Genomic DNA, 22715 nt, shown 5'->3' on the forward strand with positions numbered 1-22715 from the left:
GCATTTGGTAAAGCTTGAGTTAGGCTATGTCCACGAACAAAAGGAATTTACCAATTTTAATCTAATACTTCGTCAGAGAAGGGATTTCTAAAAGGCTGTTGAAATTGTTGAGCAAGAAATGTTTAGGCAGTGAGAGGCTTTTCCCCCCAATTGGTCAGCATTCTTTGGAGCATCCTTGGATGGCACCAAAAATCAAACATAAGCAAAATTTACTTAATAGGAATTGGAAAAAGGAAAACAGCAGCCTATAATTATATCCCTTTTTCGGATTTTCTTCCCACTCTAAATTTTAACCATAATAACTTGAATATGACTTGTGGTCTTAAAAGCCACAAATATCATGGGCCATTTCAGCCGTAAAATAAACACTCAAACACAGAAAAGTGGTAGCTGTTGATAAGGAATAGAAATACGAGACTATCCATATAAAGTACAACAAGAGTTTGAAGGAATCACGTTTCTTAACTAGACCCTAAACTTGCAATCAACCAGTTTTGTTGACTGGAAGAAATTATAAATTTAGCCACCCTAGCTTTGTACAGGTGATGACTAAAGGCAAATGAATTACTTCATCAAGATACATTAAGTTAGAATGCAGCATTGCAAACTAATTTTTATTTATCAACATGGATGAGAATTCCTGCCCATAGAACTACCAAATGCCCTCCTTTGACATTCTCAGGAAATGGGACAACGTGATATTCGGAAGCTCAACCACACCCGTCTTCTTCCTCTTTATCCTTGTCACCTTCAGTGACTTTGCATCCTTTGACTGTGTAACTGTTACTGAGACCAAGTTGTAGAACTGTCCAAGGAAAGAATTAGTAAACTTTCACCATGTAAGAAAATCCTTCTACAACAATAAATGCACTGGTTATGGGGGGCATCTAAAGCAGATAATGCAAGAATCAAACGCAAAGCTCTTTTCTAGACAATATTTTCCATTTAATAGGAATGGCTCACATCCAGTTTGGACCAACTCAGCATTTTTGCAAACCTGATTGCTTAATTAGCATTTAATGAAGCCTCCACATTTAAAAACAAAAAAAAAAAGATGGGATGGATTACCTCACAGACACCATGCAGCAATAATCTATGGAAAGGATCTTGGACCTGTAATTCAAGGACATCTCCATCTCCACTTTCCTTGATGAAGGTTCTTATGCAATCCTGAAAATAAAAATAAAGTTTATTCCTCCTAAAAGTAGAGAATTAAGTATTTAAACTGGGTTATACAAACACACAATTATATGTGAAGTTGCATAATAACAAGCCAACTCAGCCTTTAACATTTACACCTAAGCCAAAGCCTAAATACTACTTGAACTTGGGTTGGTCATATGTCAAATTACATTTCACGCTTGTACATTAGTTGTTTACTTATTTTTGTAGTCAATGACATAAAATTTTCAACCACAAATCTGCTCTCTAGCCTTTCAAGCATATACATTTCAACATTCCAGCTCTCATGGGTGATGGAACACGTCTGGAGCCTAGAGTGCTACTAAGCAAAGCTAACCCCACTAAGCCTGTCTTAACCAATATTTAGGCCTTTGATTATCGCACAAATATTTAGCTGGGATCTATAGCATAGTGACATTAATCTAGCCAGTACTATCCCACTTGCACATGAAAAAGGCAAACAAATTAGAAAGATCTTTTGCAAACAAATTAAAAGCAAAGCTCAAGAGAAGACCCACTAACAATAATCATTCCTGCATAAGCAAAAGCAAAATCATGTACCTCATAGCCTGCAATAAGCTCTGAAAGAAAGCTACGTCGTAGTGCCTCCCTTGTTCGACAATCAATTCTTTGCCATGCATTCAAGACAGCCATCTTATCACCATCACCATGAAATTTCTTCTTCGTAGATAAGTTACTTAAGGCACCAATAATATTTGCCTAAGAAGAGGAAGAGACAATAGCTTTAGCATGTTGCCCATTACATGCCAATCCCACACCATAATCTAGCTAGATTATTAACAATAAATTCAACTTACAATCTAAATGACGTTAAATGAGGCATTAAGTACTCATGCAGAAAAAAGGCAAGCAAAGAATGCAACTTTCTTATTATACACTTACCTTCAGTGATAATTTCCAAATACTGGAAATTGGTTAAGTTCATCTTCTTCAATTACAGAAACTTTTAAAGAGATTGAAAAAGTTTTCATGAACAAGAGAAGCAAAATGACCTCTTTATCCATGTCTATATTCCTAAACTTGTCCCATTCTCCAATATTAGTCATGCAAAATGCTGATGGTGGCACATCATCACCTGTAAATGAACTCACAAATTTGTATTAATATCATAGACTCTGGAGTAATTTGCTAAAGAAACTACTGTGGTGGACTGCTTGTGATTTCAATGGACAAAACAAATCATCATGAGTAAAATGAGACACCAAGACCATTAAGTATACTAGACAACAATAATGTTTTCATCCCTTCGGCTATCATGAATTACCTATTAAGTTACTATTGTACCCATTTCACTTAGGTATCAACAGTAATGGAGATTTAGTGGTTACAACACAGTGCATACAGTGAAATGAGAGTTCTTCAGTAGGATATATCATTACCCCATGGTGGCGGAGCAAATAAGCCTCTGATTTCTTCTGCACTCAAGCGGGGAACAAGTTCCATCAACAAACGATCATTTAGCCATCTTCGAGAACGTCGATTTGTAACCTGCAGCAAAAAAATAATCATTTGGAGGAATGGATAGCTTCTTCTAGAAATATCCAAAACAAATACAGAAATGAAACCATTAACTCAAGCAGCATAAAACAAGGCTCGCAAGAGAAATGAGCTAGTTGAAAAGTAAAATCAAAGAGACCAATATTTCAATTGGAAGGATCACATTTCAAATGTTCTGGAGATTTGCAAAAACAGGTCAAATAAATCCAACACCAACCACCAAACTAATGAAATTTTAATCAGTTCATTTGCTGATATTGATACCACAATGTGGATCTCATAATCGATATATCAAATGAGAAATTAGTCTGAAATGGGCCCATTAGGCAGTGATAAAGAACGTTACTTTTCCGGTCAAGGTCTCGAGAAGCTCAATCTTCTTCTCAATCATGAGCCCACGGGATCTTCCATTTTCTCCTGCCGAAAATGTAAAACAAACATCACCGAATTTTCCCAGAAGGGAAAGCTTTGAATTTTCTCAAAAGGGCATAATTTTATCCACATGACACTGTAACAATTAAAAGACCAGATGAACAAAAATTAACGCTAAAAAGGATCTGGTTTTTCATCATCAACACAAAAAACATAATTAATTGAAATACAGAGATAAAAGTTTTACCTTTACGAAGCTCAATCAAGGGAGATGAAAGGAGAAGGTCGGCTTCTCTTTGCAGAAACTCTGGACTCGCCATGACTGCGATTGATTCCTTCGATAATTGACTGATTTAGCTGACGATCAGATCTGCAATTGATGGATATTTTCCTGACGTTTTTATGGAGGAAACAGAGATGAGAAAGCTAATAACTTCGAACCCAAAAGCGGCCTTACCCAAATTATGAACTGGGAAACAAAGGAATATGCCCTTTTCTGACAACTTGTGAATCTGTGATGCTAGTGAAATGTTGATTTGATCTTCTCAGATTGAGCTTATCCTAAGCCAAAATAAGTAAAAAAGCTTGATTGCTAAAAGCCTGCTTCCTCCGTTGCACGTTTAGCACGAGATTGCCCGGTTTGGTGTTGACGCGTGAAGAATTGTTCCAACGTACAATTTGACGTAGCTGGGAATGGCCGGGGTCGTTGCTAGACACGTGTGATTTTAGGTGAGAGAGGGAAAGGAAACCACCGAGTAATATATTTCGTATGATTCTCTCTATACTCTTCCTCACATGTCGTTTGTATTTTGATAACTTAAAATTGTAGCATTTCTTTTGAAAGGTGTAGTGGTTGGAATAAGTCCAAATTAACCCCTCAAATTTTTTTTCCTTTTCACTTTGGTCATTGGGATAAATCAAGTTCTTCCGTTTCTATATTGACATCAATTAATTCTCTTTACCCTTTCCATTTTCATTCCTCTTCTCTTTAACCTTTCTATCTCTCCTTATCTTCATTATTTTTCGAGTTGAGTTTATATCGTGTCAAACTCGAAAACTTTACGTAACTTTTTATATTAAATTGAAATTATTTAATTCGTGATATTAAATTCAATCAAATACATTATAAGATTTTTTTAAAAAAATTTGAACTTTCAACGTTTTTATAAGTACAATATTTGTTTAAAATTTTTTAAAAACAGTTCATTTACTCTTTTAAAGAATATTATGAGAATTTCAATTTTAGACACTATCTTATTATAATTTGACCGATTTACCTCCTTTTTTAATCAAAATAAAAAAATAAATATTACGAAGATCAAATTTTAGAAACGAGGAAGGGGAATAAGTCTCCAAAATTTTGAGCCCGATAAGGCCCGCCAGGCTCGGCCGTGGTTCTCTCCCTTTTAGGCCCAAATTAACGAGAGAGTTGAGAGTAGTGTAGGGGTAAAATAGTAATTTCAGTAGATCTTTCACCACCTCTGCAATGATCTGTCACAAAAATGTACGTACCAATCCCCCAAGCAAGGGTGACGGCCAAAGACGCTTCCCTGCCCGGTGCCCATTTCTCTTCTCTCTCTCTCTCTCCCTCTTCCCTTAAACCCTAGATTTGTAAAACCCAACCTTTTATCAACAATGTAAGTTCCTCTTACTTTGATATATGATTTAAGAGTACATGAATATAAGTTACACTTGCAGATGCATGCTGCATTTTGTTTATAGCAGCGTTGCCTTGACCAAAGCATTCTTCAACTTTGAAGCCAAGGTTTTGCTTGTTTGTATTCATTTCTTCTGTTGCCATATATTTGTTTAACATGGGTTTTTTTATATCTTCAAAATAGTAGGAACTTTGTTGTGTTTTACTGAGTTTTGTGTTCTTGACTTGTAGCGTGAATTTCTTTCTTGTTTAGATATGGTTGCATATGAGCTGTTTGTCATTGTTTGCTGGGGTTTCTTTGCTTTGGCCTGTTGAGGTTTTAAGATAATTTTCCCCTTGAATGTTGTATTATTTTGATGGGCTGTGAACAAAAGATTGAGAAGATGATAGCAAACTCATGGTTTTTACCTTTATAGTAATTTTCTACATCCAAGTTTTGTTTTTTCCCCTCTGTAGGTTCCTCTTGCTCTGTTGAGTATTGACAGTTCTTTAATGCTACTTCTACAACTCTTTCTTGACATAAACTTGTCTCTCATGAGCTAAGATATTTATAATATGTTCTTTTAATGCTAAAATTTGAAATATTCATGTTATTGCGCTAAATTATTTTCTCAAAGCTCTTTTTCAACTAAGTTAACTGGGTAACATGTTCTTGCCTTTTGAGTATAATCAGTCATTGTCAGTGTTAAATCTTTGATTGAATAGTACTACTAGATAGAACTTTGCTGGTTGCATTTCATTATAAATTCTTTTATCTGTTTCACCGTCTTTGTTTCCACTGCCCGCATCCCCACTTTTTGTTTAGCAGTCTCCAATTATCCTTATAGTTTCTTCAAATGCTGATTAAATTGTAATCATGGTAGTCCAAGTGCCTCCTGAACATTTGGCCATGCATTATGTTTTTACTTGTACTTCAGTTCCAAGAGATGGAACTGTTAACAATATCCTTTTGGGTATTGGTTGTTGCTTTGGTATTCATGTTATATTTAACTAAGCAAGCCCTGGTTATAGGATAAATTAATCCATATGCTCCAGTTTTTCTCTTTTCACTGGGAGTAACCTCATTTTTCATGCTAATTGCTGCAATATGTTGATCGGTTAGTTATAAATATTTTTTTTTATTTTAGTAGTAATTGATTTATTCTTTATTTTTTACTAGTTAAGAATCGAGTGAGTTTACTTCTGGGAATATGGATGTACAACAAGGTCATGGGAACCCTCTGATGTCATTGAATTCTGGTGGGGGTGCCAGTGATTTCTCTTATGACTATGTAAATGATTCAAACCCACACTTTCCTATGGCAGCTGGAAGGAGTGAGAACCAGCTTAGTCCCCAGTCATTATCTCAGTGGATTGATTGTCCCAAAACACCTCACAGTTATGTTGAATTTCTAACAGAAAATCTTGAAAAGGTTCCTACTGCAGATGTCTTAGAGCGCATTGGTTCTCCAGTTGGTGGTGTCCATGCCCTTGATGGGATCTCCGAAATTCAAAGAGAATTGCTGCATAACAATGCAGGAAGGGTTTTCAGCTCTCGACTTGACGACTATTCCCTTGAGTCAGAGCATGAGAAGTTAAAGCTATCTGCCTACGCTACCAACAGCAACAATTGTGAAGCTTCAGCAAGCGTATAAGAAAACTGCCTCATAAATTTGATTGTTCTCATCTTTCTTTCTTGTAGGGTTAATTCCTGATAAATTTTTTTGCTATTAATTTCAAGACTGATTATGTTTGTATCTGACAGGAAAGATTTTTGAGGCCACATGATAGACTATCTGTGAGCAGATTTTCAAGCTCAGAATATAAGTCCCATGCACAGGTCAAGTTCTTCTTTCTCCATCTTCAAATTATGTTGCATCCATCCGACACTGTTGCCACAAGAACCTGTTCAAACTTGGAATTAGTAGAATGCTGACAATGCAACATCATGTCTTTCAGCAAACTCGTACTTTCTGGATGCAAGAACCAAATGAAGACAATTGTAATGTTTTTCAACTTCAACCAAAAGAAACCATTTCTGCATTTAGTTTCCTGTCCCAACCACATTACAGTGTACCCAAATTGAGAGCTTCTGGAAGTGATCGTGTAAGCAAATCATCTTTCCTAGCCTTTAAACATACTAGTTTTACTGTGAATCTGAACATGTACGCATTGATGGTTATTACACTTGCATTCTGGATATAGATGAATCCGGAATCTGGATGTTGTCTCATTGTTTAGTTGGATTCTTAAAAAAATTTTAGATGGATGCATTTTTAATTTTATTTTAAATTCCTTTTCTATAATACAGCAACGCAGGCTACGAATTGCTGAAAGTATCAGAGCATTGCAGGAACTGCTTCCAAATCCTGCAGAGGTAATTTATATCTATATGGACAAGCATAAAATGTATCATTAGGAAGCTTAATCAGTTTATAACCTCATTTCCCCTGTATTCTCAAAAAGCCCTTCTCATTCAACTTCCTTTGCATTTTACTCATATTAACCTATAAATTAGCTGCTTTTGTGTTTAAGTTGCATAAAAAATGCATAAAACTCTATAGAAGGAGCCATGGAAGAGGTAAGAAGCAAAATTGCATCACCAAATGTTCTTTTATTATACGGAGGAACTTTGGTTCTTCTTCTTCTGTTTTTTTTAGTAGGAAATGCGTTCATCCACTGATTTGTCACATTTTACTTTTGTAGCGCGGTCAAGCAACTGCACTGGATGATATTATTGACCATGTCAAGTTTCTGCAGTTGCAAATGAAGGTAGTTGTTCATCTGATTTTGTTAGTGTATCATGCTTCATGCGCATTCATAAGCATATCCTTTCTTTCTTTTTTTTTTTATGAAAAATGCATACATGTATATTTATCTGTTTACACTTCCACACCATTGCATTACAATCATATGCAACAGAGGAAAAGTTGGATGCAGTTTGCTTGAGCAGTCAATCTTCACTCTTTGGTTACATTCTTTGCTTACTGTTATAGATACTATAGGCTTTCACCCATCATTTTATAAAGACATATTGTAGAATATCTCTTTAAGTTAATTGAAATGTTTAACTGATGATATTTGTGGGTTAACAAAACCTAGGGATGTGCTGACCTGAAATTATGAGCTGCAATCAATCCTCTATTCTTTCTAGATTGTACTTTTTTTCCTTAATTATGTTCGGCCAACATGCTAGTCCTAAGCATCATTATCATTTTGACAAGATTAAGTTATTCCTTCTTCATCTGATGGATGGCTAAGATGCCAACCATGGTGCTAACTATTTTCATAATATACAAACAATGGGCACTTTTCAATTGAAGATAGAACAGTAGTCTGTAAGCCTATACTATTTTTTTTCTATTTTCAAGAGAAAAATAGTGATCCTTGAATTACATTTATCTTATCCCTGATATGGCCAATACTAGCTTCATCAAAGTAACACACTCCTAACATTTTGATCTAAATTACTCTATAGTTTTATTGCAATGATATCAAGCATGCTGTTGATTTTAGATTTATTCATCTCTCCATGAAAATATATATATTGGTAGCACTGTTTTCAAGTGGAAATTCTATTGTGCAGGAATTAAGTCGAAGCAGGTTGGGAGGCGAACCAACGTCTAATCCTTTCGTTTTTCTTGAGGTTTTAGCCTCATGCCCTTACTATATAAAATAGTTATAAAAATGAATCTGGGAAATGTTTCTTTGAATGAAGTAAACCTGCGTTTTGAATTCGCAGGGATATGGTCACTATGCTCTCCATGAACAGATGATGAACGAACCTCTTGAAGAGATGATGGGGAAGTTACTAGAGATAAATCCGCCAGCAGCAACTCAGCTGTTAGAGAGCAGAGGCCTTTTCATGATGCCCAGAGCACTGGTTGATGGCTTGCACAGAGTCACGTAGATAGTCCATACTCCACTGCCCTACATGCTTACTATAGTTGTTACTTTTCCATTGCTTTAACGGTGAAATATACAGGGTAACTGCGCCAACTAAAGACTATCATCCAAGTTCCGTTTCTTTTGTAGAAAATAGAGCCAAACTAGTACTAGTAGTTTCCAAAATATTTTTGCAGAACAACGGCTGATGTTGATGTTTTTACGCTTGCATGTTTGCTTCTGATAGAAAGGGACATCTGACTTACAAGTGGGAGTAAAATTAACATTGATTGGAGCACGAATCTGATTCTGAAATGGGTTATCTTTTCTTTTGGGTCAGGGGTCGTCAAGAGTGGAGCATGAGCCTCTCTACCCAAATACAAAATCTCATGATTGTTGGTCTGCATTTAGACTGTGCTATTTGGGCCAAACTTTTGGCCCGGACACGTTGCATTGCCTCGTTCATCAAGATTGTTCTTCCAAGTCTTAATATCTAAGTTTGATTGCATTTTTGTTGTTCAATATATTTACAAATAATTTGTAAATTAATAACTTTAAATGTATCCGTATATTATCAACTTAATTTAATCAGTAAATTCATTTATGAAGTATGGATTTGTAGTTAATAATAATTAAATTGCATATCTTCAAAAGTAAGTTCACGTATCTTCTCAATTGCAATGTAGGATCCTTAGGAACCATTGTTTTTCAAGATTTAATGATTACTAACCTCCAAATTAATGGTTTTCCTACATATGGAATAATCAAGCTCCTAGGAATTAGATTTTCAAAATGAGCATAGATTAGACCCTTATGATAGGGGGCGACCAAATTAACGTTATACAAGCCGTAACGTCAATCAGTAGTGGTGCAAAAATGATTAAAATGGCTGCCACTTACAAAGATGATGAGATGAATTTGGTAGCATGTGTTATCCGAGCAGGATGCAGTCCACAATGCCTCAAATGATAAGCCCTGGCTAGGTCCTATAGCTCGTAATTAAGCACCAGGCGCTGCCGCAAATAATTGAATATGTCTCCTACATATAGGATAGCTGCTACTTAAGGCTATGGCTTGGGTTCATGCATTTTTAATTTGTCAATTCCGCAGCGCAAGTTTTCATGAGACGAAATATTGCCTACTTTGTGTAGTGGGTGTAGGTATATATCATTCTTCACGCAGTAGCGATTCTCTTAATTTATCTCCATGACCATATCCTCAGGATCATTGGTATTTAGCCAAAAAGTCATAGCAGCCCGCCACACAACCGCATATAAGATTACAATTGCTTACGCCATTTTCATGTATTTATATTATTAGAAATTAATGAAGCAGCCAAGCCAGCATTGATTAATTGATGGGATGCGATCCAATCCGTCGTCTTTACATGGAAAATTTCTCCCAACTCAATGATTGAATCGTTACCTTTTTGCTGCTTTTCTAGAGTCCCGATTTCCATAACTCCGTCGGCATGATCTTATCGCATTGGATACAACCAAGGGAAGAGAAGACGTGAATTAAAATTTCCATTTAGTCATGTTGATTGATTAATGATAACGCAAAGCAACGGGCCAACTGCACCAGCTTGATAAGTTGACAAGATAGCACTTGCATGAAAGTTTATCTCATACGAAATCCTCCTATCCTTGGTAATTTAGAGATTATCTTACCTTTTTTAGGTCATTTTTTTTCCTTCTTATGCTTTGCTTGCTTCTCAAGAAATGGATCCAGCATGTCTTCCTACAGTTTTGAGCTCAATCTTTTTGACTCATTAAAATTAACTCTTGGTGAAAAAACAAACGGAAATAACATTGAACATTTTGAAGCACCAAAAACTAGAGCACTGGGATCAGTGGGGCTGGTGCTTGCATAAGCTAGTCGACCACTCTAGGCCGCCTTTTTGCTGCGTTAGAGTTGGTGGCTTTGGAGCTTTAGGGTTCCAAGTTGCACTAAATTTCGTGCTTCTAGAAACTCCTAAACCTAGTGCTCTAGCGTCTCCAACTTTAGTTTTGGACAGACTCCATTTCTATCACTTAAATCATGATATGTACCTGAATATCACAAATTCAATTATAATGAACATTATCCAAAAGTTTACCTTAAAAATATCACCTTTTTTGAGCATTCAATAGTAAATTTGATCATGATGATGATCCAAAAAAAATACATATACCAATCCTGGCTTGAAAAGCAAAATCTCAACCAACTTATCAAACAAAGGAGCTAATGGTGAAGAGCTAACCACTAGCTAGATGTAAAAAGGTCATTAATTAAGATGGACATTATTGTGATAGTCTTGAATTCTAGCTTGATTAGTGTATTTTAATTCTAGTTAGACTAAGATTACTTGTTCATATTCTTTTTAATTTTACCTAAATTAGGATACTAAATAGTAAATAGACTAAGATAAGACATTTGCACTCAGTCCTATAAAAAGGTCATATGGGCTTAAAGAATATCATTAAATCAAGAGAGAGTTTAGTGAGCACCTAGATCTAGAAAGAGAGATTTAGGTGTAAGTTGGACAAGAGTTATGAGATTGAGACTGAACTTGCAAACTCTTGATTTTTCTTAGTGAATATTTCTTTGCCGCTATGTCATGGACGTAAGTTGTCAAAAAATCGAACCATATAAATTTTTTATGTTCTTGTGAGTGTCTTTGATTTTTTTTATTATTATATTGATTGTGTAAGATCCTGGGTGACTTTTTGAGATTATTCCACTATGTTCACAATAAATTGGTATTAGAGCATCAAAATCTTAGGTTAATCTGAATCTCAAGATGATAGCTTCATTCACCAAGTACAAGATTGAAAAGTTCAAAAGAATAAATGATTTTAGTCTATGATGTGTTAAGATGTGCACATTGTTAGTACAATAAGGATTATTTAAGGCATTAAAGGGAAGAGATCATCTTCTCTCGAATCTGTATGATGGTGTAAAAAATGATATAAGAGAAAGCAAATAATGTTCTTATAGAGAAAGCCCATAATGCTATTTTACTAGCTCTATCTCATGATGTGCTAAGAGAAGTCACAGATAAAAAATCTGCTATTATAGTGATGCTTAAACTCGAGAACATTTATATGTTCAAGTCTCTGATGAATTGGCTTTATGTAAAGCAACTATAGTATACTCCTAAAATGCGTGAAGGTATATTTGTTAATACTTATATTGATATATTTCTTAATTTAAAGAATATTAACGTTAAAATTGATGATGAGGACCAAGCCTTTACCTACATCGTATGAAAAATTTGCAGACACTATGCTATATGGTTGAAACACCTTCATTTTTGAGGATGTTAGGCCGTTTCTAAACTCTAAAAAATTAAAAAAGAAGAAGAAGATGGGAACGAAATGAAAATCAAGCAGTAAACTTGATTATGAATTAAAGGAGAGGCAAAGAAAAGAGTCTAAACAAAAAAAGGTAGGAAGACTTGTTGGAATTATGGTAAGAAAGGACATTACCTTCAAGATTACACCAAATTCAAGGATGATGAAAAGATAAAAGAGCCTGAAAATGTTGAAAACGTGGTAAAAGACAAATTAGATACTTTTTAAGAAATTGATAGTGTTTTTACGGTTACCAATGATAACCTAACTAATATATGGATCATGGATTCAGGTGGTTGTTTTCACATATGTCCCAAGTGTGATTAGTTTATAATCTATCAATATGTTGATATGAGTAATGTACAATTAGAGATGACTACTCTCTCCCAATAATTGGGATTGGCATTATCTGGTTCAAAATGTTTGATGATATGATATGGACACTTAAGGTGAAACATGTCTTTAACATTAAACAGAACCCAATATCCTTGCATTTGTTAAATAAAATGGGTAGCAAATTTAGTGACCAGAATGGTGTCTTAGAGTTGTCTAGAGGTGCCCTTATTATCTTGAAGGGTAAATTGTTTTGGGACCTTTATCGTCTATTGAGAAGAATCGTTATTGAAACTATTTCTATAGTCTTATCCAATAATCTTGATGACAATGTCAAGCATTTATGACATATGAGATTGGGTCATATAAGTAAGAAAGGAATAACAAAACTGAGTAAGTGTGGTTTATCATGTGGTTAAAAAATTGGGAAGCTAGATTTTTATGAGTACTGCATCTATGGCAAACAGTGTTGAGTGAAATTTAGCTCTGCAACTCATCGAACCAAAAATAAAGTAGACAACATTAATTAAAATTTGTGATATCCTTCTCCAGTGGCATCAAAATGAGGATCATTGTACATGTTGACCTTTATTGATGACATTCATTGATGAGTTTTTAAGGAATGTGTGGATGTATTTTATGAAAGAGAGTAAAATGTTTACCACCTTTCTACAATGGAAGGCATTGATCAAAAAGCAAATTAAGAAGAGGAGCAAGCAACTTTGAACACACAATGGTTTGGAAGCAAATGTGAGTTTAATCTATTCTGTAAGATTGAAAAGATCATTAGATATCGTACTATTTTTCGAACACCACAACAAAACAGTGTTGCATAGTAGATGAATTAAACACTTCTGGAGAGAGCAAGATGCATGCTTTCTAATGTCGATCTACCCAAAATATTCTAAATAGAAACTACCAACATTACTTGCTACTTGGTGAATTGGTCCCCATAAACTACAATTGAATTAAAGACTCCCAATAAAGTTTGGTCAATTAAACTCATTGATTACTCTATATTAAAAGTATTTAATTACTCTGTATAGTTTTGAATTCTAGTTAGACTATTCTTTAATTATAGCTAGACTAGGATATCATATCTTAATTAGATTAGGATAACACTCTTGTACTTTATATATAAAAAGGTCACATGCACTTTAAGAATATCATTAAGCCAAAGAGTGAGAGATTTGCGTATAAGTGAAATAAAAGTTGTGAGTTTGAAATTGATTTTGTATTCTCTTGATTTTTCTTAGTGAATATTTCTCTAGTGTACCCATGAATGTAAATAATTAAAAGATTGAATTACATAAATTTCTTATGTTCTTGTGAATTTTATTGATTGTGTGAGATTTTTGATAATTTTTAAAATTATTTTACTATTTTCACAACCGGCATAATTAGTAGTTTGGGAATAAATGAAAGAGTAAGAATTTTTATACTATGTCATTAGGACATCTTTCAAAAAAATTGACTACATTTCACTAATTTGCGTTGATAATCTTAATTACTTTTCTCACAATAAAAAATATCAAATGGTATGAAATTCTATTATTTTTTCAAGCTTTAGATTTTTTTTTTTTAAGATTTCTAACTCATGGGAATCGCGCAATAAATTTTGCTCTTAAAATGCCCTTATACTACTAATAGCATGTTTGGAATGAGGAATAGTTAAGCTATTCTTCCTCTATTCCTATGTTTTCCTTTTTCGCTCGTTTGGTTAGCAATAGTCTCAATGAATGGCTATTCTTTAATATTAACTATTCCTCAAAATAAGCCAAAAGTCATGCTTAACTAAACCCAACACCCCATAGTATTTACTATTTCATGGTAGGGGGAATAGCTTTAAAAATTAAAAATGCTAAAATATTCTTTATAAATGTAAAAAATTATAACCCTAAACATATAAATACTATATAATTATATTTTTATTCTATTCTTACCTTATTCTCGAGTCAACTTTTGGTTGAAGCCACCCAAGCAAGGGCCTTAGGCCCTCAATTTGGAGAGATCTCAAATTTGGAAAGGCCTTTATAATTTTATAATAATTATAAAATAATTAATTATATTAAAAATATATAAAAATTAAAAAAATATAAAAGTAAAAAATAATTAATAAAATTACTTATTCTGTCACTTTTCTAATTATGTGCCTAATAAATCTCAATTTTTTATCACTTCTTAATTTTTAAAATGCTATTAATTCTCAACTAAATTCTCATATTTCTAATTAACTAACAGTTATATATATTTAACCATCTCCAACAACTATTTTTTTCTCACTCATTTCTCTTATTTCAAATCAACGTATTTAATAATTTTAAATAGTTATTTATTTTCTTATATATAAAATTAAATTTTTAATGTATAATATCTACTTTTAAATTTTTCTTTTCTCATAATAAATATTTGAATATGTCAAATCAAAAATATGAATCTGGTTATTCAAAGGTTAAAAAAATCTGGTTATTAATATGAGTTCTTGGATTCATTTAGAAATGAGATTATTAAAAAATAAAACAATTGATAAAAGTGTTCAAGAACAAACAAAAAGAGACGAAGAACATTGGAAAAAAAATATTAACAATAATTCTTGCTGCAGTAAAAACTAGGATAAAGGAATTATTATTTTTTTAATAATTTTTTTAATTTTAATAAAAAAATTATTTAAATATTTCGTTTTATACTTTTAAACTTATTAAGTCGTTTCTATTTATTATACTCTCACAAAATATTTATTTTATTTTTTTTTATTTTATTTAACGAATCAAACGTGTTGTAAGAGTGAGTTTATAGTACTTTTTTCCTATCATTTTCTTTTGTTTTTTTTTTAATTATTTACAAAAAATAAAATAAAATAAAATAAAATAAAATAGTATCTAAAGTCAATTAACAAAATAAATAATAAAAATTGTAGTCGTAGTTGTTCGTCACACTTTCGTATATTATATGGATTACATCTAAACCCAACCCCACTGAAAAGCAGACTTCCTATTAACACACGGATGGGGCATAGGATGAGATTACAGTAACAGTAAGTTTGAGGTTCAGTCAGACGGGACAGCTACCTGAAACTTGACCATGAGACGACCATCCGTTGGGTCGTTCTCCAGCTGGAATGGAAGATAAACACACGTCAAGATTATAAATCGACACGTGTGAATGTAATGAGGGATTCAAACGGATTCTGCAGTTTACAGGAACAATGTCGACTGATGATCCAATCTTTAAATTAGGTGCGGGCGATCCATCACCTGATTTTGCCCAACAGGTACGGAGAGAAGACTTTTTTGCACAAATTGAATTATTGATATCCGAAATATTATATACATCGATCTCCCGAATCAAGTAAAAGACTTTCATACTTTCACATCTATGCCATTCTAAATGGATTTCTTTGCTTTAAGAATCAAGTATATATATATATATATAATCGAAGTAATTATTTTGCTTTCAACATAACTAGGAAGAAAAAGCTTTTTAATTGTTAGATATCAATCTCTCAGTGCTGTTTTTTCCTCTTAATTCTAATCCAAATAAAATAAAGAAAATAGATTCATGTTAATCATTTTTTGTTATAGGTCAAACCATGATCGTGAATTTTTCATGTTAATAGTCAAATCATGTTTAAGTAAATTATCTTTTTGGTCAATTGATGTTTTAAAATATTTTTATATTGATCACTCAATTTTAAAAAATATGATTTTAAATATCAATATTTATAAGCATTATTATTTATATCATTCAATCATTAAAGACTAACAATACATCTATATCATTAAATGATATATTCACATTAGTTGCTCTGTCATGTGATAATATTTAAAAAAAAAATGAATTTGATTTTATTAAAAAATTGTTATTATAATATTGTCGTAAAAATATCTTCTGATAAAAGGAAATACTTTGTTTTAAGTAAATCATCACAAAATTTTGCAGCTCATTGACCTGAAAGGCAAAAATGTTTGTCGTTGGAAAGTCCGATCCCGGGGATTCTTTATGATAACCTTACACTTTTTATTTTGGAATCCAAACCCTTATTCTGCAACTCTTTTGACATTTTTGCCTGCTCAAAAAAAAAAAAGGATCAAAACGTGGACGGCTACATTTTTAATTATGTTTTTTGAGAAAGTAACCACATGATTAGTATTTACTTGAATAAATTTAATTTGTCAAAAAATTTGATTTTTCTCTCACATTCATCAATCGGCTAGACACATTAGAAAGAGTTTACACACTAAACTCAATTGTTTTCTTCTAAACGGCATGATTGTGACACTCGGAAAGAAAGTGAGGTGACTTCTTGCACGGTTTGATGCCAAATCCGCGGCCATATATACCACTTGGAGGAGGAATCATATGTTTCGCCAAGGGAAAGCGCCATTTGCAGTAGAGTACAGCTACAACCAGGTTAACATTCCCTTGTCACTGTAAGAATCTGTTAAAGTTTGCTGCAGATCATGGTCAACTTTAAGGTTCAAGTACACATCTGCCATTTGATTGTTGCGTTATTGCTAATGACTTTGTTACTTGCTAAATACGCTGGGAGGGAAAAAGGTGTAAAAAGTCATACGTATATATATATATATATTTTTTCTGGCTTTTCTTCCTCTTTCTATTTATTCCAGGAAAATCTCAACGACTTATTACCAAATTTTAAAAGCTAAAATCGAAAGTGCAAAGCATGATCAGGAATGTAATCTGCACATATCTAAATTCTGGGTCAGAGTTTTTTAATCCTATCTTCTTCAATGGCAGGCGTGGAAAGCTAGGCACTTAAGATTATGACCATATATTGTGATGCAGGACAACAATTCGGGACGAAAATCCTACTTAAAAACCATTTTCTTCTACAATTTGGTAGTACTATAACCATATATAGAAATATCAAATCACCAAAAGAGAACCATTTTTTGAGTGCTTTTTGGTACAGTGTGCCTTTCCACGTTATCGGAGGGTCCAATCTTAATATAAATACGACAGAGCTTAAAAATTTAAAGAGCTAGACTATAACCAAAGCAATTGAACTTGAGAAGGAATATCAATAAACCCACTTTTTCTTTGACTAGAGGGATAGATTAGAAAAGGAGACTGCAAGTTGACCCCTTTGGCATTGCCTATAAATTGGTAGTTTGCTCCAGCTTGTTATGACTCGTGGAGTTGGTTTGAGCTTAGAAGAGAATCATAATTGTCTTTGCTACTTCCTTCACACTCTTTATTTGCTGCACGCGCATAGAATTTTCCCGTCCCAAGAAAATCTTCGTTGGTATTTTCTAAGGCCTTGTACGATCATTCTTTGGACGGTCATACTGGAACCTTCTTCAAGTGCTGCACAGGCTTAAAAAGGTAAGGTTTCCAAAAGAACAACTGTTCGCATGTTCATTTATTGTTCACGGTATTCCTAAGCCGAGGTACAATATAATTGAAATGAGAGTTTTTAACTTTTCACTTAAAATGTTGCTGTTTCCTGATAGGTAAATCATGATGAGAATTTCCCTGTCTATGTGCAAACAAACAGTGGTTTTACCGGACGGAGCTTCCGGGATGCTGAATTTGGTGGACTTCTTTAGTCCTAGGCGACAAAAAGAGAAGGTTGTGATCCTACTGGGAGCAACAGGAACCGGCAAGTCAAGACTCTCCATTGACCTTGCAACCCGATTTCCAGCAGAAATTATCAACTCAGATAAAATACAAGCACACGAGGGACTTGACATAGCCACCAACAAAATCACTGAGGAAGAGCGATGCGGAATTCCACACCATTTGCTAGGTGTAATAAATCCCAACACAGATTTTACAGCAACAAATTTTGTTGACATGGCTACACATGCCATGGATTCAATTTTGTTTCGCAGCCAGCTTCCAATTATAGCTGGAGGCTCCAATTCATACATTGAGGCCTTAGTTGATGACAAAGACTATAGATTCCGATCAAAATATGAATGTTGTTTCCTTTGGGTGGATGTAGCAATGCCAGTGCTCCATCATTATGTATCAGAGCGAGTAGATAAGATGGTTGAAAATGGAATGGTTGATGAGGTGAGGAAGTATTTTGATTCCAATGCAAATTATACACGGGGGATTAGGAAAGCCATCGGAGTTCCTGAATTTGATCGCTACTTTAGAGCTGAACCATTTTTGGACAAACAAAGCCGAGCTAAGCTGCTGCAAGAAGCAATACAAGAAATCAAAAGGAATACGTGCAAATTGGCTTCTCGCCAATTGGAGAAGATTCACCGGCTTAGGAATAAGAAGAATTGGAAGATACACAGGCTTGATGCCACTGGAGTTTTTCTCAGGCGTGGCAAAGAAGCTGATGAGGCATGGGAAGAGTTTGTAGCTGGTCCGAGTACGGAGATGGTGGCAGAATTTCTATACAATGTCAGCTCTGAGGCTCTGGTCACTAAAGCTGCCCTTAGAGAATGCATTGCTCAGTGCCTTGTGGCCTAATGCTGTAAAATCGTATCTGACCCAGGAATAACTAGTGAAGTGATACATTTCAGTGTTAAAATAATGGAGATGTGCTACTTAATGGAAGTCACTTTTGGATTTCATGGCCCCTTCCATTTAATGATATGAAAGCATTTTTTCCTTTTTTTTCTTTTTGGTGTCCCATCAGTTGAGATACCATTTTTTTCTTTCTGATATATATCAGAAAGTAGTGTAAGACTACTTTATCTTGCCACTTGAACTGCAAGACACAACCAAGTGATGCAATTGTTTAATCTGGTTACTGGGATTTTAAACTGCAATGCAAATTTTGGGAGAAAGGACCCATGTAAATGTAAGTTTCTTTTCTTTTTCTTTTTTTTCTTCTCTTTGGGCAAGACATGCTACTGTTAAGTTCATTGTTGCGAGAGTAGAACAATTTTATCAAAAACGTCAACTTTTTCACAACACTTGGAACAGTCAAACAGCAGCAAACACAACAGAAATGTATGTACTTGATTAAGTGGCCGTGCAGTTGGAAAGCAACTTAAAAACCGGTGCAATTGCTCGCTGACTTGCTCATAATTTTTAGTGCGGAGAGTTTGGCTGTTGAAGCACACGCCTGCTGCTCATGCGCATTGCTAGCTGGTAGCCGCTCAAGATTCTCTAAAGCCACTTGTCAAAAAGAAAAGACTAAAAAAAAAAATTGCTATTAACAAACATATATACATGAGAAACTGAGAAAGAGGAAGACTACCACCAATTAGTATATAGTGATGGTTTGATACTGATATTCGCCACTAACTATGAATGTTTGATTGAGTTCATATATAAATATATTACAATTACATTTCTTTAAAAAAACAAAATTATCCATGAAACAAAAGAATAGTTTAAAATGTTATTTGAGCCTTGACTAGCTTTTTTAATTCTTAATTCTTGCATACTAAATGGTAAGGGAGGACCAAATATATGTACAAACAACAAGTTGTCCGTCCTTTAGTCCTTCTCGCATATATACTAGATTCGAGCCGTCTACACTTTCATATCACGACGGCATAAACAGACTCAAAATAAAAAAATTAAAATTAAAAAAAAAAAAAAGTGCTCATGGACCCACAATAGAGCAAACCAAACAAAGAAATGAATATCTCCTTTTAGCTTAAAAGTTTAAAAGGTTCTGCAAAAAAAAGTAAAAAAAAAAAGGAAAAATGATAAGTATCAACTCTCTTTCTCTCTTTGTTCTTTCGGTAAATAACAAAACAAAAAAAAAAAAACTACCTTATCATCAGAGACGGAATAAATTTGGACTCCTCTTGTGTTTTCTTTCGTCCATTTTTATATACCGTTAACAGTAAAATGATTAAAACATTTTTTACTTTATTAAATTAATATTAATAATAAAAAAAACTTTAAAAATTCTTAAAAATAAGTTAACGGTGTGACGTAAAAACCTAACAAAAATAAAACATATTTTAACTTAAATCCACATAGTGTTAAGAAAACATAGATATAAGTACTAAGGTTTGTGTTTTATGAGCATCAATGGTTGTAAATTGTTTGTTTGTTTGTTTGGGTAGAGAAATATAAGAAAACATGAAGGTGAAAAAGAGAACGTGAAATTAACGTAGGAACAATCAGTTTCAAATTAGAACCTAGATAAAATGCTTCAGAGGGGATGTGATACAGTCCTTTAAGAATGGGGTGATAAACTGATGACCAGACAACTAGAGGCGTTGAGCTTTGACATTAAAATATATATTAATATGTGTGCTGATAGATTCTTAATTTAGCACCAAAGAAAAAGAGAGTGGAGGGTTTCTCTCCTACATACAAAGTTGCAGTGTGGTCCAATTGGTTTTCGCGGTCGATTATTTTAAAGCAGACAAAAGGTTCAGCGGTGTGGAATGAATATGGAGCAACATGAAACCTACTAGCATAACCAAACTGTAAACCACTTATTCTGTTTTTGGGAATCCAAAGCTAAGCCAGGAATAAACTTTTTTTCAATTTATCACTCTCCGTGATTTTCATTCGGGTTGGGTGCTCTTCTTTGTCCTTTTGTCAAGGTGTAGAAAAATATTCTCCTGCGGATATGATGGTAACACTGGTATCCAATCCCGAGAACTACAACCTATGATGACCACTTTTGCGCGTGTTGCCTTCGGAATGAGTTTGAATCATTTTGATGATATAAATTGGATTGCAACGGCTGCTTATCCTCTGCCTCAACTGGGCTCGACTCTTTTGAGTAACCTCTGATTCTTAAGTGTAGTCAAGTTTACTAATAAACCATAGCTTTGTTTCATTGAGTTGGAAGATCCAAAAACAAGAATATTTCTCGATATAATGTATGTTCCATATCGATACGAAAAAGACAATTGAAAGCCAAGTAAATGTTGATAAGATTCGGGCAATAATCTGAAAGGCTTGAAACAATAAACAATTGTATGCCCTCTCATTATGTCATGAGGAGAACTTATGAACCAGAGTAACTCATAGCTTTTATTGTTATCTTGGTCGTTGCAGGCACAGCTACAAATTCTTATTAGACATCTGCTGTCTAAACGGGGTAAGCACTATTTAAAGAAGTGGCCGCAACTTATATATGATGAACAAACTAAATTATTTTAAGCGAGAGTATAGCTTAGCCAACAATCAAACTATAGAAACAAGTTGAAAATGAAAAAAAAAAAAAAAACACGCACACATACACACATATAGCAATATATGGTTGCATCAAACTCGAAATTAAAAGCAGATATAGCCATAATTCAATATTCTATAGAATAGTTAAACTAAGTCAGATGAAAATGAGCTGCATCATGGTCTTATTATTCGCCCTCCACATGTGAAGGTGTGGCTGCAGGTTTCATCAACAATTACAGTGTAGTCATGGTTAGGCCTGGAAAGGAAGACGGGCAAGTGAACCAGAACTTCACATACACACTCATGATCCACCTCCTTCAACCATCGACAACAGTTATGTAGATCAGGTGTCTCATGGGGCACATGCCTATGCCTATGCCTGTGACCGTGTCTATGCTCGTGTTTTTGTCCTTCTGGGGAGGGAGGGGATGGAGGAGGTGGGGGAGGTGTTCGAGGTGGCAATGGGAAAAATGACACTCTGGCACATGCATAGTTCACCAGGGCGAATTGGGTTGCGCAAAGTGGACGGGGTGGTGGTATTGACCTTGGCAGTTGGGAAAGTGTCTTAGGCAGGGCTACCAAGAAAATAGTGAAGAGAAATAATGTAGGGATCCCGAGCTTCACCATTCCTATCTCAATCTTTTTCAGCTACTATGCACCAAAAAAACGGGGAAAGATAAGAGGGGATTTTGGTACCTCAGGCCATGGTTTCTGTTTCAATTTATACTCGTTCATTCATAAACTTCTTGCTTTCTTCAGTTAAATTATCTTCTGAAGGCAATTAAGAATATAAAAACAGGGATGACCAAGAGAGTGAGGGGATGGTTTGTTGATGTTATGGAAGAATTCAGGTTGCGAACACATTTTCTTTTTTGTTTTTTTCCATTCATTTAGTGTGAAGACTTTGTTAGGTGCCATATTGTTCTCAATGGGAGACAAGATACATGCCTACCTCAAATCATTCCTCAAGAAAAATACCTCAGACTGCAATTTTGTTGGCGATGTTGTCCAAAGTAGTTTGACAAACTTTTGTTTTTGATGCCAGAAAGCATGTCCGGGGCGAAGGGAAATTGGTACTCCGTTCTGCAAAACACTCCCATCCAAAAGAAAATTAACCATGAATATTTGGGGGCACAATTTCTATAACCAGAAAGTCGAAGTGACAAAAGGAAAGCCAGATGCCTTAAAATGCTCTGCATTATTGCATCAGGTAGAAGAGCAGCATAACATTAACAATTACCAGCACAAATGGAGGAGACAAACCCCAGCCATTTCCAAAAGAACACATTGGTGATGTAAACAGCAACGTAAAACCCGAAATAATTGGATCACCCATCAAAAGTATTGTTAGCTAAATCCACAGGTACAGCCAACTC

At 34.4% G+C, this 22715-nt stretch overlaps 4 protein-coding genes across 6 annotated transcripts; 2 read left to right on the top strand and 2 right to left on the bottom strand.

Moving 5' to 3' along the window:
• Positions 1 to 393: 393 nt before the first annotated feature.
• On the bottom strand, positions 394 to 3865 carry LOC18613389 (R3H domain protein). 2 transcript variants are annotated; one of them, XM_007050597.3, is made up of 8 exons: positions 3530 to 3865; positions 3320 to 3442; positions 3047 to 3117; positions 2583 to 2691; positions 2196 to 2278; positions 1744 to 1902; positions 1069 to 1170; positions 394 to 805 (listed from the first exon to the last, which is right to left on the bottom strand). In XM_007050597.3, exons 2-8 carry the CDS (start codon positions 3390 to 3392, stop codon positions 653 to 655), a joined length of 750 nt encoding a protein of 249 aa, XP_007050659.3. In that variant the 5' UTR covers positions 3393 to 3442; positions 3530 to 3865; the 3' UTR covers positions 394 to 652. The 2 variants fall into 2 exon arrangements, with proteins under 2 accessions (XP_007050659.3, XP_007050660.3); XM_007050598.3 differs by lacking the exon at positions 3530 to 3865 and having other exon boundaries at positions 3047 to 3208; positions 3320 to 3449.
• A 747-nt stretch (positions 3866 to 4612) lies between these two features.
• LOC18613390 (transcription factor) lies at positions 4613 to 8895 on the top strand. Of its 2 annotated transcripts, XR_016023831.1 has the most exons (9): positions 4613 to 4709; positions 5889 to 6357; positions 6474 to 6548; positions 6668 to 6814; positions 7020 to 7085; positions 7415 to 7480; positions 8295 to 8354; positions 8451 to 8694; positions 8841 to 8895. XR_016023831.1 is itself a non-coding variant. In XM_007050600.3 (8 exons), the coding sequence occupies exons 2-8, from the start codon at positions 5920 to 5922 to the stop codon at positions 8616 to 8618; spliced, it is 1020 nt and encodes a 339-aa protein (XP_007050662.3). In that variant the 5' UTR covers positions 4613 to 4709; positions 5889 to 5919; the 3' UTR covers positions 8619 to 8895. The 2 variants fall into 2 exon arrangements, 1 of the variants encoding a protein (XP_007050662.3); XM_007050600.3 differs by having other exon boundaries at positions 8451 to 8895.
• Positions 8896 to 17264: 8369 nt separating this feature from the next.
• On the top strand, positions 17265 to 19069 carry IPT3 (isopentenyltransferase 3). Its single transcript, XM_007050601.3, is given in 3 exon segments — positions 17265 to 17607; positions 17736 to 18684; positions 18687 to 19069. Coding segments are annotated over 2 exon segments (975 nt in total). The 5' UTR covers positions 17265 to 17607; positions 17736 to 17742; the 3' UTR covers positions 18720 to 19069.
• A 2424-nt stretch (positions 19070 to 21493) lies between these two features.
• Positions 21494 to 22059, bottom strand: LOC18613392 (Tetratricopeptide repeat (TPR)-like superfamily protein). Its single transcript, XM_018121201.2, has one exon. It carries the CDS (start codon positions 21964 to 21966, stop codon positions 21514 to 21516), a length of 453 nt encoding a protein of 150 aa, XP_017976690.2. The 5' UTR covers positions 21967 to 22059; the 3' UTR covers positions 21494 to 21513.
• Between the last annotated feature and the right edge of the window lie 656 nt (positions 22060 to 22715).

This window comes from Theobroma cacao, chromosome 1, assembly GCF_053813885.1.
Source record: "Theobroma cacao isolate CCN51 chromosome 1, ASM5381388v1, whole genome shotgun sequence".
Classification (NCBI taxonomy): domain Eukaryota; kingdom Viridiplantae; phylum Streptophyta; class Magnoliopsida; order Malvales; family Malvaceae; genus Theobroma; species Theobroma cacao.

Bases quoted from the DNA above. Each gene is read 5' to 3' on its own strand.
- LOC18613390 (XM_007050600.3), top strand. From the start codon at position 5,920: ATGGATGTACAACAAGGTCATGGGAACCCTCTGATGTCATTGAATTCT. The intron at 7,086-7,414 runs GTAATTTATATC...TTACTTTTGTAG, and splicing joins TGCTTCCAAATCCTGCAGAG to CGCGGTCAAGCAACTGCACT. The intron at 8,355-8,450 runs GTTTTAGCCTCA...TTGAATTCGCAG, and splicing joins ATCCTTTCGTTTTTCTTGAG to GGATATGGTCACTATGCTCT.
- LOC18613389 (XM_007050597.3), bottom strand. From the start codon at position 3,392: ATGGCGAGTCCAGAGTTTCTGCAAAGAGAAGCCGACCTTCTCCTTTCA. The intron at 1,903-2,195 runs GTCATTTTGCTT...TCCTCTTCTTAG, and splicing joins ATATAGACATGGATAAAGAG to GCAAATATTATTGGTGCCTT. The intron at 1,171-1,743 runs GTACATGATTTT...TTTTATTTTCAG, and splicing joins AGCTTATTGCAGGCTATGAG to GATTGCATAAGAACCTTCAT.
- LOC18613392 (XM_018121201.2), bottom strand. From the start codon at position 21,966: ATGGTGAAGCTCGGGATCCCTACATTATTTCTCTTCACTATTTTCTTG.